Below are 18,167 nucleotides of genomic sequence, written 5' to 3'. Positions count from 1 at the left end.
GTTATCTTACAATTTAACATCAATTTTGTTGCTAATGTTATAAGATATATGTTAAAAATAAGAGGTGTCAAAGAGTACATGAAAAATCTCACTTTTATAAGAGTCCTCTTAGTATTTCTTAACCCGAGGTTCTGTTATCAAATCTTCTTCTTTTTCAACATTCATGTGACGAGTTACAAAAACGAGACAAGAGGTACTGGCGTTCGAGTCTTTTTTTTATTTTTTTAATATATCATGAGACGAGAGATACAAAAACGAGATATTATGAAGATCACACAGGTTGCATGCAATTTTTTTTCGACCTCAGTTGTACTGTTAACTACATATAGCATTAGCACGGCTGTGCTCGAACAGGTTCAGCAGCCCAAAGTCTAGTGAATAATGATGCACATTGGTTAGGCAGGGGCTAAAAGCCCTCGTGGTCCGCATTGTTGATTTTTTATGGATTTAAAAAACTGTTACAAAGTAGATAGGAAGGGGCCATCAATGGCGTCAAAAGTGAGAGTTATTGAAGGTTTGAGGGTAGGTGCTGATGTTATCAACGGCATGTTTTAAAATGCGGATTTGTCTTTAATACATCATTGATGTTAAGTTTTGGACATCATCTTCAATATTATGATTTAAAGCTCAACTTATATCGATATTAAGGATGATGACTCATAAATTGTCGTTATATGATCAATAAACCTAACTTCACTTTTTTTAAAATGCAATTAATTTTGTTGGGAAAAAAAAAAACTGAGATTGTAATATTCGTATTATTGAGTTAAATTAATCAAATCAAAGAACCAAATATGGGAAATTGGGATCAAAATATCCGATACACACACATACAAAACATAAATAGTGTAGACAAAGGAGGTCAGCTAGATTATCCTACACAGAAATCCATGGCACCACCACCATAACTGCAGCGTGCCATACCTTTTTTAGGTGGGCCAAAGCTGATATATAATGTTAAATTTTTCCATTTTTGTAGGAAATTGCACGACAGAAGTTTGGACACAGATAAGTACACTCCCTTGGCACGGTGTGGACATATACTTCTGCTAAATTATTGGTCCGTATTATTGGTAGGGATGTCACGATTCCCATAGATCTAGTAAGGCATTCTTTGTTTTTTTCACTATTTCCAGATTGATGAGAAACAATTTTATACGGTCAAAAGTATTTCTTGCTAGGCAGAAAAACTCAAAATACTTATGAATTATAGAACGTCTTTTTTTTTCTTTTTTTCTTTTTTTTTTTAAATATGTAGGCACCAAATAGAGTTCTTAGTATATTCATATAATTCAGCACTTTGCAGCAGCAGCATCGGTGCTTTTTTCTGAAGTGGTAGACTGCAAGTTAAGCAAAAGCACTTGTTTCTGCAGTTCTACAACTTCTGCTTTAGTGAGAATGAAGGAAAGCATGGAAAAAAAGCTGAGAAAATGATCACCACAACACACAAGTTTGAAGTCTCCTCTATTTGTCCAAACCTAACTTCCCAACTATTCAATTTTCTGAATTCGACCGTTGGGTTTGGATGCAGACCAAGCAACTAGAACAAGGTCCCACTAATACAGTTTGTTGATTAACTGTGGTGATCTTAATCTCAATGTTCCTACCAGTAAATCATCTTAATCAACATCGAAAAAATGGATTAAGGCAGCTTAATTACCTTACTATAACGGATTTGAAGTCTAAACAACTTTGCTTATGATGGATAATGACATTTTGATTACTAAACCAGGGAACTTGAGGTAACAAAAACTCTTAACAAGTTCGTATTGAACTCACCTGCCAATTTGGGAATGACTCTGTAGATGAAACATGATGTGTTACTTACATTTAAACAAGGCACCTAACATGCCATCCCCATCAAAACAAATGTACTCATAAGTTTCCAACACTAGCAATTTCAATGCCAAGCTAACTAAGCTTCCTCCGGAAGAGATTTCGACCAACAAAAAGCACTAGAAGCATTATGACCAACCGTTGCAAGAGCATCAGCAACAAAATCTGCCTCCCTATAGATACGAGAGAAAATAATTGATTGAAAAACTGGCTAGTCACATGGTTAGAGAAATTAAACATATTTTTTAAATATTTGAGGAAGACCTAGGAAAATTTTAAAAGAGACTCTAAGAAAAGACATGAAGTACTTGGGGTTAACGGAAGACTTGACGTAAAACTAAGTGCAAGTGTCGTTCTATGATTTATACAGCCCACCCTATTTAGTGAGATAAAACTTTATTGTTGTATATGCTCATAGGTTGCAGCAGCCTAATTTTGCAGTGTGTGTTTCTTTAATATACTCCCATCGCTCTCACCCGCACCTTTTTTCCTTGTGCTTTTCTACCATGTGGATGTGGGAGCTTTGCATCACATGCTTCCACCACCTTTAACATCCCACCCTATTATTACAATCCTCCTTTTTTTCATTCCAATCTCCACAATTTTTTACCTCAGAGATCACAAACAATCCTCCTCTCTTTTAATTTACGAAACCATTGACCCCAAATAATTAAACAGGTTTGGGACTATCTTAGAGCATATTTAAAGGAAATGTCAAAATTGCCACGTAGGCATACAACAGAAAAAATTGGTAGCAAACTCTTTCCAACCGAGCCTTCAATTTCTTAGGTGGCGTTGAGTCATTTGAAGGCGAAACATTTTGCTGTCAAATTTGACAGCAGATGTCAAATTTATTAAATAATATTTTAATAGATTAATATAATATATAATAAATGTTGCTATGTTTTTTAAATATTTGATTGGTTGCCTTAATCATTGGACTCCACAAAAAGATAAAAAGTTTATTAAATAACATTATTATTTAACATATTAGATGGAGCAAAATATTGTACAAAATGTTAAATTGCCACATAAGCTATCAACTATCATTTTGATGTTTAAAATTTAATATCTTATTTGGAGATGCTCTTACGCAGTCTAATCAGCGAGTTGTTAGTCACTAAACAGTGAGATTAAGTACACTAGTAGTTGAATTATGATTTCATATATGGGAGATTGATATGATTCCCAAACTAAACAATTATTAGTGCGGCCCCCTTGTCTTCCCAAAGTGAATATGCAAATCCTAGTTGTGCTTTGCATTCCCATCATATTTTGTCTTGGATTAAACTTGCAATTTCATGCCCTCTAAAGGCATTTGGGACTTGGGAGTGGAGGAGGAGGAGACAAAGCATGTGGAGATCTGCATTTTTTTCATCATTTGCTTTATATCGAATTCTGGCGTTAATTAGTACGGGATAGCACTATGCATCTATTTTTAGGTGGCTTTTGGGATCATGGCCAAATCTTCCTCACTGGTTTCCGTTCACATTCGAATCTTAATGATTGTTCATGCAATTTTATTACTTTTTTCTTGGACGTGTAAAAATTGTACAATTAGTACGTGTTAATTAGTAATTTAGCATCTGCACATCACGACAAGCGTAAAATTTTTTATCACAAAAGCATTTGGGATCTTTGTATTATTCAACAAAGTTTGCTCTAACTTGTAGGGCAATAGAATTTATTCTTGTGAAAGGTTTGTTGCTTAATGAATTAAGAATATTTAAGTATCGAGTTTAATTTTCATAGCGTTTCACCGTTGTGTGCATTAAGTGCACATACCCTAAAACAATCAAATCTCGGCCATTTATTCTCATAGCTTGAAAACAGCGAACGTGATGGGTTTGGCATGCAAGCTGGGGAACCCATACGGAGGGGAGAAAATTCCCTTCACTAGGAAATTAGGAATTGTGGTCCTTTTTGTTGGATCAGGATCCTCTGCTTTAGCAAAGGGTGAGGATCCTTCCTGACCAAACTCATCGGACCGTTAAAATTTTATCCAACGACTACAATTATTATAATTTTTAGAGAGGACTCCTTGTTTGTAGCCGTTGGATAAAATTTCAAAGGCCTGATGAGCTTGGTCAGGATGATTCTCACCCTTTGCTCAGGAGAGGATCCGGATCTCTTTTTGTTGCCATATGTTCTTGGTGCCATGATTTTCCAAAGTCAATTGTTTTCAAAGGTGACATGCGTCAAGGCATGGGGAGAGAAAGCAGAAACTAGTAAAGCTGTATATGGAGGCCCAAGGCCCAAATGGCAAATCCAACCATAAACAACCCACGATATCCATTTATACCAGAGAATTTTTGTACTGCAATTGTGATCACAATCGTCACATGATATTATTAATTAGCTTCATAAATGCAAATAACGTTAATACGTAGATTCACGAGTTATGATATGAAGGTGCACACTCACTTCCAATCACACATCCAACTCCCATACAAAATTACTACCCCATTTACACTCATATATACTCATGATTTTACGTTACTAATACAAATTTACTGCCATAAATTATAAATAAAAAGTTTAAATCATGTTATTACTGGCGGTCATCGGTAACCTATGAATTTCTAATAAATAACACTATTTTTTATTTTATTTTATTTTTCCTCGTACGCGCCAAACCCTGTAAAAATACCAACGAAGAAAAAAATAAAAAACAGAAGAAAAAGAAAAATCGTCTGGCAGACGAATAATCAAATCGGTTGACTCCGTCCCACTCTTTTTCATCTGAATCTGAGAGAGAAGCGAGGGAGAGGACGAAGAACCACATCTGAATCCTCCTCTTCCGTTGCTCCGTCGCCTCAACCGTCACCACCTCCGCCGTCTCACCCGCTCTCAATCATCATCAGGTACTGCTCTTCCCTCATCTCCTCATTGTCTCCGTCCATTGACATGTCTGTGTGTATATATATGTATAGATTACGCGAATTATAATTTAGATTAATCAGAATACAGCTCAGATTTTGAGAATTGTTTTGAATTGCGAACCGAACCGGCCTCGAATTTTTGGTTAATTTATTTTAGGAGGCGACTCCAGGGTTTTGTTTGCTATTGGATCTCATTGAGCACCGTGAATTCTGGCGATTCCTTGGACAATGATTAAGAAAAATAAATATTTATATGTAAAGTTGATTTATTTCCGGAGTTTCGAATCTACTCATGCTAGTTTTAGGCTTTTAGCTCATAAAAATTGGAAAACTTGAAGGGTTTTAGTTTATAACACTGTAAATTTTTTTTACTGGATGAGTAATTCGTGAATAATCGGTATTTACATGCAGGGAACTGAGTCTCTATGATGGAAGTACATGAGTTTCTAGACAAGTGATTTTTGAGGTCTGTTTGCGAATTGGATCGGGATATCGAGTAAAATGTCATCAAGTGTTATGGACATAGTGAATGCTACTGTAGATTGGGTGACGGCTACTTTAGATGCTCCTTCTTCTCGAGCTGTTATTTTTGGATTTCCTATTGGCGGTAGCTTACTGGATTCTAATAACTGCCTCTATTGTTTGTCTTCCTTTATTGCTTGCTATCGAAAACTAATGTTTGTGTTTAACAAAGTTCTGTTCATTGGCCTTTTAATTGCAGGACATTTATTTGTAGAAGTTTTGCTTTTCTTAGTCATCGTTTATCTATTTTCCCAGAACAGTTACAGACCGCCTAGGCGGCCTTTAACAGAGCAGGTTCGTGGCGCAGATTGCAACCCTTTGTCTCCTTGAATAGGACTCTATCTGATAGATGATACTATTGTTTATGATTCCTTGAGATAAGATGTCCATCTTTATTGATTAGGTTTATCTTGTCTTAGACTCCTTTTCCATGTATATCGTTTAGGAGACCTTTGAGGCTTAAACCCAAAACCTGTGTTTTCTTATGCAATCTTCTCTGTTATATAGCCTTAAATATAACACTATAACAGTAAAGTCCTATCTTGTTACTATTTCATGGTAAGTAGAGCCTAACAACTAAACGTCCATTTTGCTTGCATGCCATTTTTTTATTATCCATATTTTTTTCCAAACAAACTGTCACAGTTTCTTACCTTAACCTAGTGAGGGAAATTTGATATGACTAGATTGGACTCCCTAGTGGAGTTTATATGATAAATATGTGATTTACAGATTTGGCGGGTCAACCTGTTGACTCATTGAATGGAATTTAGTATGATATGCTTGAGTTGTGATTGGTATCTCAGGCTTGTCCTTGTTTCTCAATTGGACTTTGCTGGTCTATCTGATATATGTAGGAAAGAGACGAGCTATGTGAGGAATGGGTTCCTGACCCTCTTATTCCTTCTATCACTGATGAGATGCTGTATGAACCCCCTGTGTTGGAAAGGTTAGTGAGATTATTTCAATCTTTTCATAAACTAACCCATGTTTTTCTGGTCAAAACATATTCTTTAATTCGTATGTTCAGTTCTCCAAATTTCTTGAAGAGAAAGCTAGAAGAGTTCCTTTTTATTGGTGCATGTTTTCCCCTACAAAATGGTTCTGGCTATCTTCTGCATGTTTAACCTGGAGTTCTATGATGGTCCCACTTATGTGTAGTCTTTTTCCCCTCATTGTGGAAGATTTTGTGTTCCCACAAGTATTGTGTTGGAAAAATCATTTTAGCGGATTTTTTATTATTTTTGTATTAAGGTTTTGGGTGAAAATTTACCAGTCCCTTCATTGTTCGAGGGGATTCCACTAATGAGTAGAATTTATGCAGTGCTGCAGGGCCACATACAATAATCAATGGTAAAGAAGTCGTGAACTTTGCTTCAGCAAATTATCTGGGATTGATAGGACATGAGAAGTTACTTGTAAGACAGAGCTTTACATAGTATTACTGAATACTTTTTTCCTTAATGTATATTTTCTTAAATAGAGTATTTATAGCAGTGTCTGATCTCAGGAGTCATGTAACTCTGCATTGGAAAAATATGGTGTGGGTTCATGTGGTCCTCGTGGGTTTTATGGAACAATTGGTATTCTTCGACTACTTGAGATAAAGTTGATTTTTCTGTTTCGGACATTTAATTGATTTTTTTTATTTTATTTCATTTTATTTTGCATCAGATGTCCACCTTGACTGTGAGGCGAGAATTGCAAACTTTTTGGGAACTCCTGACTCAATTCTCTATTCTTATGGACTGTCGACCATGTTCAGTGCAATTCCAGCATTTGCCAAGAAAGGAGATATTATTGTTGTGTGAGTATGCATAATCTTGATCATTGTAATTACTGTAGTTTTTTCTTCATTTGTAGAACTTGTTTTGTTGCAAATGTTTTATCTGTTAAGAAAATGCTTGGTTCGTTTAATAGTTATGATTTACTTTGATTTGTGATTCAAAATGACGATGAAAGGACTTCTGAAATTACTGAAGTGGTAAACATGAAAGTTATGATTTTACTTTTGCCTTTATTTCATTACTTTTGTTCCTTTTTGCTGATGTAAACTTCTTTTGTTTGATGTATTTGCATGACGTGGAATAACTTTTAGTCAAATTTTATTCCCACCGGTTTTCTATTGTATGACCTTGTCCATATTACGATTCATGGAGTTCAATATGTTAGCCCTTGCCTTCGTATTTTTCAAGTGCTATGTATGCTTTCGTTTTATTTTTACACATGACTGATACTTTTGATCTTGTACCTTCCTTAGTGTCGATTGATCTCATGCTGCTAAAATGATTTCATGAAAAATTCTGTTTGTATATGAATATACATGTAAGGCAGTTTCTTTTTCCTTTTTCTAGAGATGAAGGTGTCCATTGGGGAATACAAAATGGTCTTCATCTTTCTAGAAGCACAATCAAGTATTTCAAGCACAACGACATGGAAGATTTAAGGAAAATTCTGGAGGAACTCACTTCAAATAAGAAAAGTGAGCGAGTTAAGAAATTGCGGCGCTACATTGTAGTTGAAGCTGTGTACCAGGTATCCTAGTCTATTCCGTATATCAAATTTTATTTAATTCATTTTTTATATGTTGTGAGCTGTTTCATGAATCATGATTCAATCCAGCATCATCCACTTTCACGAAATAGGTTGCTTATACTTCAGCGCACACAATTTTTTAAGGTTTTTCTTAAAGTCTTGGCATCATGTTACATTTTGAGGAAAGCTTCCATCTCTACGTGAATCACTGGCAAATAGAAAAACAAACTGTCTTTTCAGCATTCAACACTGTCATTTGCATGGTGACAAATTGTCTTCAGTTTTGCTGAGAACTTCAATAGCTGAATGCAATTGTAGGTTGAATTTATTTGAATTTTTTCTCCTTTTAATAAAATTTGCAGAATTCTGGCCAAATAGCCCCCTTAGACAAGATAGTTGAATTGAAGGAGAAATATAAGTTTCGTGTGTTATTGGATGAGAGTAACTCATTTGGCGTGCTTGGAAAATCTGGAAGAGGTCTAACTGAGTACTGCGGCATTCCGGTATTTTTAGAAACCCTTCTTTTTTCGTATCTCTCATAACTATTGATCCATTACCTGTTTGTGATTTCTGGTGGTGTGATTTTGCAGGTTGAAAAAATAGATATTATTACTGCTGCAATGGGACACGCATTAGCCACAGAAGGAGGATTCTGCACTGGAAGTGCTAGAGTCACCGATCACCAAGTATGTTTACTGAATACATACTATTAACCATTTATATGATGTCTCTGTTGATAGATGAAATTTTTAACAAGAAAATGATTTTCTTATCTTTCTATTTTAATGAATGCTTAATTATGTATTTTGGGATATGGTATTTGGCAGCGATTGAGTAGCTCTGGGTACGTCTTTTCTGCTTCTTTGCCCCCATATCTTGCGAGTGCTGCCATTACTGCCATTGATATCCTCGAAGAAAACCCTGGTCTGATAACAAAGCTGAAGAAAAATATTGCCATATTATGGAAAGGTATGTTCTTGATCTCCTATTCACGTGCATGTAGTTTGCTGCTCTTTATTCTGTATCTGGACGGTTGTCAGCGCCGTGGTGTACTCATCACTTGATCAATTTCCTTGGCATCCCCTTTGCTTTGTGAAATCACTTACTGCCTGCCTTGCATTATGATGCTCTTGATTGAGAAATGTGATGTGATGTGGTGTGGTGTGCAGGATTGTCAGGTATACAGGGCCTCTCATTCGCTAGCAGTCCAGAATCCCCGATTGTGTTCCTCAGACTAGAGAAAGCAGATTCTGTGAAGAGTGAACTGCAACTCAAACTCCTTCAGGATATTGCCAATCGTGTAAGTAAATGGTTACCTTAATTACACTTTTCTGAATCCTTTTCTGCCTCTCTACTTTCTTAATTGTAATGGTTGCGGTTTTGCAGTTGTTGAAGGAGCATTCCATCTTTGTGGTCGCCTCCAAAAAGTCAACACTTGATAAATGTCGTCTTCCATTAGGAATTAGATTGTTCGTCTCCGCAGGGCATACGGAATCCGATCTGCTCAAGGCAGCTGCATCACTGAAAGATGTTGCAGAATTGGTGCTGAAGGATCATATTTGACCGGTGGACCGCAGAATTCTCTTGCTCTCGCATGCATGCAGAAATGACCAAGATGCAGGAGCACCTCCAGCATCTTTACGAACCCTTGGACGGTTGATCAGTTTTGTGATTCAGACTAACAAAGAAAGGCCTCTGTGTGCTGATAATTTGTGCGATGGAGATATGATTAGATTATAATTGCGTTCTTTTTGCCGCATTTTGACATGTGAACGAGATTAACGTGAAGTTTAGTGTAGAACACGATTGTATCTTTGATATGTTGGCAATGCTGTGGAAATTTTCATGTTACGATTGTACATCGGTTCCTCCTGATGCCCTATGATTTTTCTCTTTTAGTTGGAAATGACTCTGTATATGAAATATGATGTGTTTGCATTTATTAACTCTGAATTTCTATTTAAACAAGGTTCCTAGCATGCATGCTCATCAAAATAACTGTACCCCAACACTGACTTCTCACTACTGGAGAAATTTGTTTTTGTATTCGGAACATTGTCACGTGGTAAAATTTGCCCATAATTTATATAAAAATCTTGAAACAAAGTCACAAATAATTTAGATATATATGGATTATTAATTTCTATGAATTAATCTCTGCCTTCACTAGATATAGACAGTGTTTAAAATATTGAAATAGGTAAAATATTGATATGCAAATTTATGGAAATATATCAATATCATTTTCCTTTGACTGAAACTATGAATTTTGCAATAGGGTGGGTACATCAACTCAATCAGATTTAGTCGAAATTAGAGAAAATTCTCAAAAAAATTTCAAAAGTTGAAAATCTGCAATGGTTTTGCAATAAATTTTATGTAGTGAATTGGTAAATATTATCGACATTCGTTGATTTTCTTATATCTTGCCGATATGAGTGAAGCTTGCATTTTCACCGCCTTGTATATCGATCCTTGATTTTTCAGATATTTCGACCGAAATATCAATAGTTTGTGGATATTTTAAATACTAAGCAGAAGCAAAGTAGAGGAGACCGAAAAATACTTGGTTGTCAACGACGTCCGCTTTCATACAAATGTTTATGCGGTCGCACCTTCGAAACATGAGACTAAAGGCCTTTCTTGAGGCGCTTTAAGAAAGAAGCGAAGCCTCGTGAACATACATGCACCTTCTTTGAAACAGGTTGTGCCTCATCCAGTTTTGTGGATATTTTAAACATTGGTTATGAGCCCCGTTTTTTATTTGTTTCACCAAAAGGTTGTTTCACTTTTAAGTTTTTTATTTTATTTTATTTTTTATTTTTTATTTTTAACAAGCATATTATCTACACTAAGGGAGAGGGGTGAATTTAGCCTCACAATGGGCTAACAATAACGTGGTTCAAATTTATTTTTGGTGAGAATTGAACCTAAGATCTCTCACTTACAAGTGAAAAGGAATACCACTAGACCGTAATATTGAGCAGCGTTTCACTTTAAAATTAAGTAATAAAAAAGTGTTTATTAAATTAAAATATCCTATTTGAAAAATAATGATCTCTTAACAACAACTTTTGATATTGAACAACCATGGCTTAATGATAAGGGTGCAAACTGCGGTTCTCTAATAAACAAAAAAAATGTAGGAGGTCCCAAGTTTGATACTCCGAGCTGGTGAGTCTGCTTGACTCTGGCCACGGATAGGGTGAAATTTCTCATATCCTCTCCAGACCAAAAAAAGGTGAATAATCGTGAGTTGGCACTAATTGTCCCTTATAAAAAAATGCAGCCGATTGAACCCCGCCTTGTGTCGTTTGTTTTGATTGGAGGCTCACTTCAATCTGTAAGTATTGGTTCGTTTTTTGTGAATGCATGAGTGCGGTGTGGAGTGGACCTTCTAGTTTCTAAGTTTGCACTGTTTAATAAACCCACTTGCTTCATTTCTCGAAGGAAGGCAATTCGCTTTTCGTTTGGTGACGAATTCCTCTACAAATTGGATTGGTATTAAAATTTGCCAACTAAAATGGTCCAGCCTTTTATCAGTTTTCACTTGTGTTGGGATTTCCAAACGACAAGTTGCACATCCACATATCCAGCATGTGGTACTAAATACGATATCTGGATGGTCGGACCACTTGTTTAGACTACATTTCAAACGTCTTAAATACAGCCACATCTGTAGTATTTTAACTTGCTTTCTTAGTATCGTATTCACTTAATAACATACTAACTAATTCTTAGTTTGGTGATATTCGTTTTTTAATATTGAAAAGGTTTCAAGTATAGATCCACCTCGGCCAATAAGATGAAGAAAAATTGAATGATTGGGGATTGTAGACCATCATTTTGTCGGGAGGAGGATACCATATGTCTCATGCAACATCTTTGATCCAACCCTACAACAATCTCTGGTCAGTTTTCATCTTCAATTGAGTTTTGGGGGCCATGGAGACACGTTATTATTGCATGAAAGAATAATTACATATATATTCTTATATGACAAAAGCCCAAGTGAGCGTAATTAAAAAAATTGAGTTGTAGATGTGGAATAAGTCAGTTGACTAAAACAATGTATTGCCAGCTTAGTTTGAAGAAAACTGAGCTGCAACTTTCTAATTAATTAAGATTCAGTCAGAGCAATCTAAGTCTAACTCCCTTGTTTTCGTACCGGTCCGAATCCAAGTCTACCCCTCATTTTCTAAACCCAAATTAGGGTTTATGGAACTGTGCTTTTCTCCATTAGCTACATCCGAGTGACAGGATGACTCTATTTTCGTAATGCCACCACTAACCTTCAGCATCTGGTCTGCACAATTGTTGCCACTGTTGCTCATGTTGTTCATAAGCATTTCTCTGTCAGGAGCTTCACCAGAATTATAGCATGGGATATTAACCGAAGGTAGCTTCGACAGTAGAGCTCCAAGGCTGCAAGAAATGGAGGGCAGAAGAGGAAGAATCGGCGAAGGTGGTGATCCTGGAAGTCCATTTTGTGGGGTGTTCCAGCCCAAGTTTATGGACTTGGTTTGGGAATCATCAGGGACTTCGTTGAACAATCTTTTCGCGCCGGTCAGTTGGCGCTTTTCGTAGACTGATAAAGCTGTTTGATCATGGTTTGCAATCATCTGAGGATTTGGTTTGAGGATGTAGGGATGTTGGATTGGTAGGTAAGGTCTTTGCATGGCAAAAACTCCTGGTATGCTCTGGAGGTAGCTGAGTTTCCTTTGTATGCTGATCACAAGATTAAGATCTTCCAATATCTGAAAAATCCCAATTAGTCAATCAATTGATGCTTCACCCAAGGCTATTGATTTTAACCCACCTCTTTCGGCCGCCTGTACTCACTGAGTCACTCCTTACGCCAGTGCAGATAAAATTGTTAAACATTCAATTTGGAGTGTAGATGGCTAAAAATTGAGCGCAGGAATCGCTTCAGTTGATGTTGATGAGATTGGAAAGGAAAACAAAGGGAGACGAACACAAACCTTGTCGAAGGAGCCAAGTTGAATTATGCCTTCTCTAACAGAAATGATTGCAATGGTCTGCAAAATTTCAATATAACAAACCGTTGAATCGTGTTACTTAAAATTCTAATCAGTGAGATTTTGAAAGTACAAAACCTGTATGCCTGATTGGAATTGAAATTCCCATGCCCTTGGTTGCTGCATGTAAAAGTGGATGAAGGGAAAATTAGGATGAATTGAAAAGAAAACTTTATGCTTTTGCAGTTACTTTTGTAAAAAGCATAGTGTAGTGAATTGGCTTACAGGTTCAGTGGATGCATTCCAGGAGGAAATGAAGGTAGGATCACCGTCATCTGGTGCATCTCTGAACACCCATTTGTGACTATTTTCTGCTGCTACTTTCCCCACTAATCTGCAGCCAATACAAATCCGAACTCAAATGCACTAAGATAGGCACATTGCCTTGAGCAACTGACCTAACACGCTTCTGTTTTAGAATGTAAATACTCACCCTTCTCCAAAATTGTAGACTTCATGTGACATTTTGAAGAAGATATCAGCTCCAAACCTCCCCTTGATGTACCCACTTCCTGCTTGCTCACATTCATAGAAATCACAGAACCCATCTTCCCAAACAAGAATCCTGCAACCGAAAATTCACTTAAAAATCATAAGAATTATAAACACGGGTTTTGTTTTGTCACAGTTCTTTGTTAATCACTTTACCAGTTCCGTTTGTTTCCTTTGGATCGATCAAGAGCACTGCCTCCATAATCCCACCTGCAAAAACCAAAGCACTGTAACTGGTATCATGAAAGTAGCTTTTCGTAAAAGTGCTTTTCACGTATATTCTGTTTTTGCAGTAAAATTTTCTTACTTTGGGGGAGGATAGTTCCGAGGCAAGATTCTCCAGAAGACAGCATAAACCCATTTGGAAGGATTGGAAGAAGAATCTGAACATGAACAGAGGTTCCTCAGCGTGTGCTGCAAGAGACAATTAAACATGGGAAGTCCAGTTTCCATTGTCACAGAGAGAGAGAGAGAGAGAGAGAGAGAGAGAGAGAGAGAGAGAGAGAGCTTTAGAGTGAAGTTAAGCTTGAGTGTGCTGTTGTTTCCACCGCAATTAAAAGGAAAAGAGGAATTTGGGAGCAAACAACCAATGTCCACTGGCTGACATGGAGTGTTGGGATTTTGGAGTTAGCCTCCAACCAAACCCACTGTGCAGTGGACCTCTGGAGTTTGTTTCATCGTGGGACCTGGATATTTACAACTCAGAAAGGAGGAGATAAAGAAGAGTACCCTACTTATCGAGAAATCTACCACTGGAACCGGTTGGGAGTAAAGAAATGTGACTTGTAGTCAGTTGTCATCTAGTAAGTCACGCTACAAGATAGATAGACACGAGATATATAGACTATATAGTTAGAGATGGCTAAAACCTAAGAATCTCCCTACTAACTGGCCCTGTGAATCAATAGTTCTCTGTATAATCTCATACTACACTTATTATACGTGAGTTGAGTGTAACTTGGTTTAATTTGGGCGGGCTACAAAAATTAATTTGATTAATCAATATTCAACATCAACAACAAAAAATATAGATACGCAGGCTTTAGCTCATGGTAGCCCTGTATATTGTTCCGCCATTGTTTTTGTGCATGATTAAAGAACAAATATCTTCGGATATTGTTAATAATATATCAATAACACATTAATATATTTTGTTACAGTAATAATATTAACTGATTGTCACAGAGAGAGAGAGAGAGAGAGAGAGAGAGAGAGAGAGCTTTAGAGTGAAGTTAAGCTTGAGTGTGCTGTTGTTTCCACCACAATTAAAAGGAAAAGAGGAATTTGGGAGCAAACAACCAATGTCCACTGGCTGACATGGAGTGTTGGGATTTTGGAGTTAGCCTCCAACCAAACCCACTCTGCAGTGGACCTCTGGAGTTTGTTTCATCGTGGGACCTGGATATTTACAACTCAGAGAGGAGGAGATAAAGAAGAGTACCCTACTTACTGGAACCGGTTGGGAGTAAAGAAATGTGACTTGTAGTCAGTTGTCATTCTAGTAAGTCACACTACAAGAGAGATAGACACGAGATATATAGACTATATATATAGTTAGAGATGGCTAAAACCTAAGAATCTCCCCTACTAACTTGCCCTGTGAATCAATAGTTCTCTGTATAATCTCATACTACACTTATTATACGTGAGTTGAGTGTAACTTGGTTTAATTTGGGCGGGCTACAAAGATTAATTTGATTAATCAATATTCAACATAAACAACAAAAAATATAGATACGCCGGCTTTAGCTCATGGTAGCCCTATACATTGTTCCACCATTGTTTTTGTGCATGATTAAAGAACAAATATCTTCGGATATTGTTAATAATATATTGATCATACATCAATACATTTTGTTACAGTAATAATATTAACTGATTGTTAATGACAATATCAGAGATTCAGAAGTCCGTTCTTCAATAAGGAACGAGCATCCATTCTATAGACGGACTATGCAGAAACCATTTCAAAATTTTCCTAAAAATCGTAATCAAATTCCCATCATGAATCAAGGCATTAGTAATACAAAACCCAACCAGGTGTAGGCAAATTAGGGAGGTGTACAACTGCAATCCTTGTTTTGTACTCAAAGCTGAGCAAACAGTCTTTAGCAGCTCACTTTACCTTAATGGTTTTGTCCATTTTCTTGCCGTGGTCCTCAAATCCTGACTGGTATCCAATTTCATCACATAAAATAAATTGCACCAAACTTTGTCCTTCCAGTGGCCCCTCATCTGCAACCGCAATATGCATGTTTAATCAGCTTTAGACCTCAATCGACTTTAAAAGTGTATTATTTTGTCAAAATCCAGTTGGAGTCGAACCTCGTTTGGTGGGTAGGATAAGTAGTAGGATTGGATTACCCGATCCCATGTTTAGGTCATCTCCAACCGAAGGGTTCAGTGACCCGAAAATAGCCCGAAAATCGTCTCCAATCGAGGGCTAAGCCAAAGGGCTCGTGAAATCTGAGAGAGCCCCACGGAATCAGAAAGGGCTGGCCAGAAATAACCGACAAGAATGCTTAAAAAGAAATTTGAATCCAACGGCTAGCAGACGTCAGCTAGCCGTTGCTTGCTGGCGCTAGTTACCGTTGGATTCAAATTTTATTTTATTTAGGTTTTTTGGCCCTATTTTTTTTTTTTAAAAAAAATTCTCAAAAATTCTTATTTTTTTTTCCTATAAATACCTTGAACCATTCATTCACCATTCCTCACAAAATTTTCACCATTTCAATTCTCATATTTTCTTTCCTCTTTCAAAAATCTATCCTTCAAATTTTTCAATAATTTTCAAATGGCCTCGTCTGCAATGAAAGGTATAGCTTGGATCCGAAAAGAATATGAAGCTCTTTGCAAGGCTTATAGATGAGTGTCGGAAGATAGTGTGAGGGGGAATTGTCAAACAAATGATGGTGTTTGGACTCGTGTGTCCAAAAAATAGTTAGAGTTCTATGAAGGCACCACTCCAGTGAATATTTGAAACCACGAGAGTTGTTCTTCAAGATGGAAGAAACATCTTCAACCAAGTTTGAACAAATGACATCAAGCATTGTTAGCAGCCGCAAGTAGACATGAAAGCATCACTAATTACTACGACGAAGTAAGTGTTTTCACAATTTATTTTAAATATTTAATTATATTACATTTAATTTCATAAATTAATTTTCTTTAATTTTTTTCTAGGTACGCCAAGCGGAGGAATTGTATATGGAGAGTAGCTCGAAACCCTTTCAGTTTCACATTTGTTGGGAAATTTGTAAAGGGTGAGTGTTATTTGAAGATCCACCACATAGAGCTCCTACGGTGGTGTTCGGAACTGCATCCTCAGATGCAAATATGGATGAAAATAGATCTCCAACCATTCAACAAACAAGGGTAGAAAATCCGTCTTCGAGTGAAGGTTCCATACCTAGGGCTATGGGACGAAACAAGGGGCGAAAATTGAAGGAAAAGGGTAAGACAAATGATGATTACGCCGCTCAACATGAAGTGGCGGCCTCATTGCAATTAATGGCGGAGCAAAATGCCCTTGAGGCGGAAGAAAGGAAAAGTAGGCATGAAGAACGGGCCAAACAAATACAAGAATAGATGAATGATAAGAATATGGAAATGAACACTTCAAATTACACTCCAATGAGTAAGACCTATTTTGATAGGAAAAAAAAGAAAAGAAATTATGACCCGGCGGTAGTTGTTTACCTCTGACTATACTACTACAATGGCGGATGATGAAGTTGATTATAGATATTAAATTTAAGTTGTTGTAGTTTTTAAATTCAAGTTCATGTTGTTTTCAAATTTTATTTATATTTTTTAAATTTAATTTGTCGTCTTAAAATTTAAGTTGTTGGATTTGAATTTAAGTTGTTGTAGTTTTTATATTTAAATAATAAATTATGTTTGGCCCTTTGGCCCTCGGTTGGAGACAGTTTTTTGTGACAGGGCTAAAACGAGCCCCATGGCCCTCGGTTGGAGATGGAGGCAAATATGGCTATGTACTATTCATTAAAATATTAATATCTTGGAGGACCAGAGGGCTAAAATGAGCACTCTGGCCAGCCCTCGATTGGAGATGGCCTTAGCACTCGCAAATGGATGTGGGATTAGATAAAAGATGATCGCACTAATCTTATCATTTGCATTACACTTTTTTTTTTTTTTGGGTAAACAAACGGGGCTAAATGCCCAATAAAGAAAAACTAAAGCAAAACATCATGAGATGTAGAGATTTCAACAGCGTCCGACATCAAGAAATGACGATAAGAGGCATGAGCTTGATTGAAACAAACTGGACCAAGAGAATACGACGAACTCAAGTTAGCTAGTTCACCAGCCACAATATTCATCTCACGATAAACATGACGAAGTTCACAATTTCAATCTCTCTCTAACAGCTTGCGGCAAGCCTGCATCAATTCACCAAGAAAATAGTTCTCACTCAAACCTTGCATAATCATATGAACAGCAAAAGAAGTATCATATTCTACCAAAAGACGAACAACCTTTTTGTCCCAAGCGAGCGTAAACCCAAGAATATGGCCCAAATTTCCTCGAGAAGAATTTCACCACGTCCAAGGTTAGCACAAAATCCATTTTGCCAAGCACCATAGGAATTCCTAATCGCACCACAAGCTCCAATAAAATTACTTGGTCCTTTCCTAAACCATGTATTACACTATTTTGAACCCAATACTCCGAGACCTAAGAGCCCAGTGCGGATTGTAACTGACTTATCATTTAATGTTCTTCAAATGTACTTCAACAAAACAATTGATCTTTAAATGTTTAACTTAGACCAAATTAATATGATTATATATATATATATATATAGAGAGAGAGAGAGAGAGAGAACTTTGTAAAC

At 36.7% G+C, this 18,167-nt stretch overlaps 2 protein-coding genes across 4 annotated transcripts; one reads left to right on the top strand and one right to left on the bottom strand.

The window, feature by feature from the left end:
* The first annotated feature begins 4,462 nt into the window (after nt 1-4,462).
* On the top strand, nt 4,463-9,718 carry LOC103950516 (long chain base biosynthesis protein 1). The gene is made up of 13 exons (XM_009361742.3): nt 4,463-4,700; nt 5,130-5,325; nt 5,440-5,534; nt 6,098-6,189; nt 6,565-6,658; nt 6,751-6,823; nt 6,915-7,047; nt 7,595-7,775; nt 8,138-8,278; nt 8,366-8,461; nt 8,603-8,744; nt 8,945-9,075; nt 9,162-9,718. Exons 2-13 carry the CDS (start codon nt 5,220-5,222, stop codon nt 9,336-9,338), a joined length of 1,461 nt encoding a protein of 486 aa, XP_009360017.2. The 5' UTR covers nt 4,463-4,700; nt 5,130-5,219; the 3' UTR covers nt 9,339-9,718.
* A 1,973-nt stretch (nt 9,719-11,691) lies between these two features.
* Nucleotides 11,692-14,078, bottom strand: LOC103950522. 3 transcript variants are annotated; one of them, XM_048580603.1, is made up of 7 exons: nt 13,614-14,078; nt 13,463-13,533; nt 13,248-13,379; nt 13,040-13,143; nt 12,893-12,934; nt 12,758-12,814; nt 11,692-12,532 (listed from the first exon to the last, which is right to left on the bottom strand). In XM_048580603.1, exons 1-7 carry the CDS (start codon nt 13,757-13,759, stop codon nt 11,960-11,962), a joined length of 1,125 nt encoding a protein of 374 aa, XP_048436560.1. In that variant the 5' UTR covers nt 13,760-14,078; the 3' UTR covers nt 11,692-11,959. The 3 variants fall into 3 exon arrangements, with proteins under 3 accessions (XP_048436560.1, XP_048436563.1, XP_048436562.1); XM_048580606.1 differs by having other exon boundaries at nt 13,463-13,516; nt 13,614-14,074; XM_048580605.1 differs by having other exon boundaries at nt 13,040-13,148; nt 13,463-13,516; nt 13,614-14,072.
* Between the last annotated feature and the right edge of the window lie 4,089 nt (nt 14,079-18,167).

Source organism: the organism of the source record quoted next, unplaced genomic scaffold (genome assembly GCF_019419815.1).
Source record: "Pyrus x bretschneideri cultivar Hongxiangsu unplaced genomic scaffold, Pyrus_bretschneideri_v1 Contig1, whole genome shotgun sequence".
In the NCBI taxonomy this organism is placed as follows: domain Eukaryota; kingdom Viridiplantae; phylum Streptophyta; class Magnoliopsida; order Rosales; family Rosaceae; genus Pyrus; species Pyrus x bretschneideri.
The sequence above is the reverse complement of the archived record's forward strand: the minus strand, read 5'-3'. Positions and strand labels throughout refer to the sequence as shown.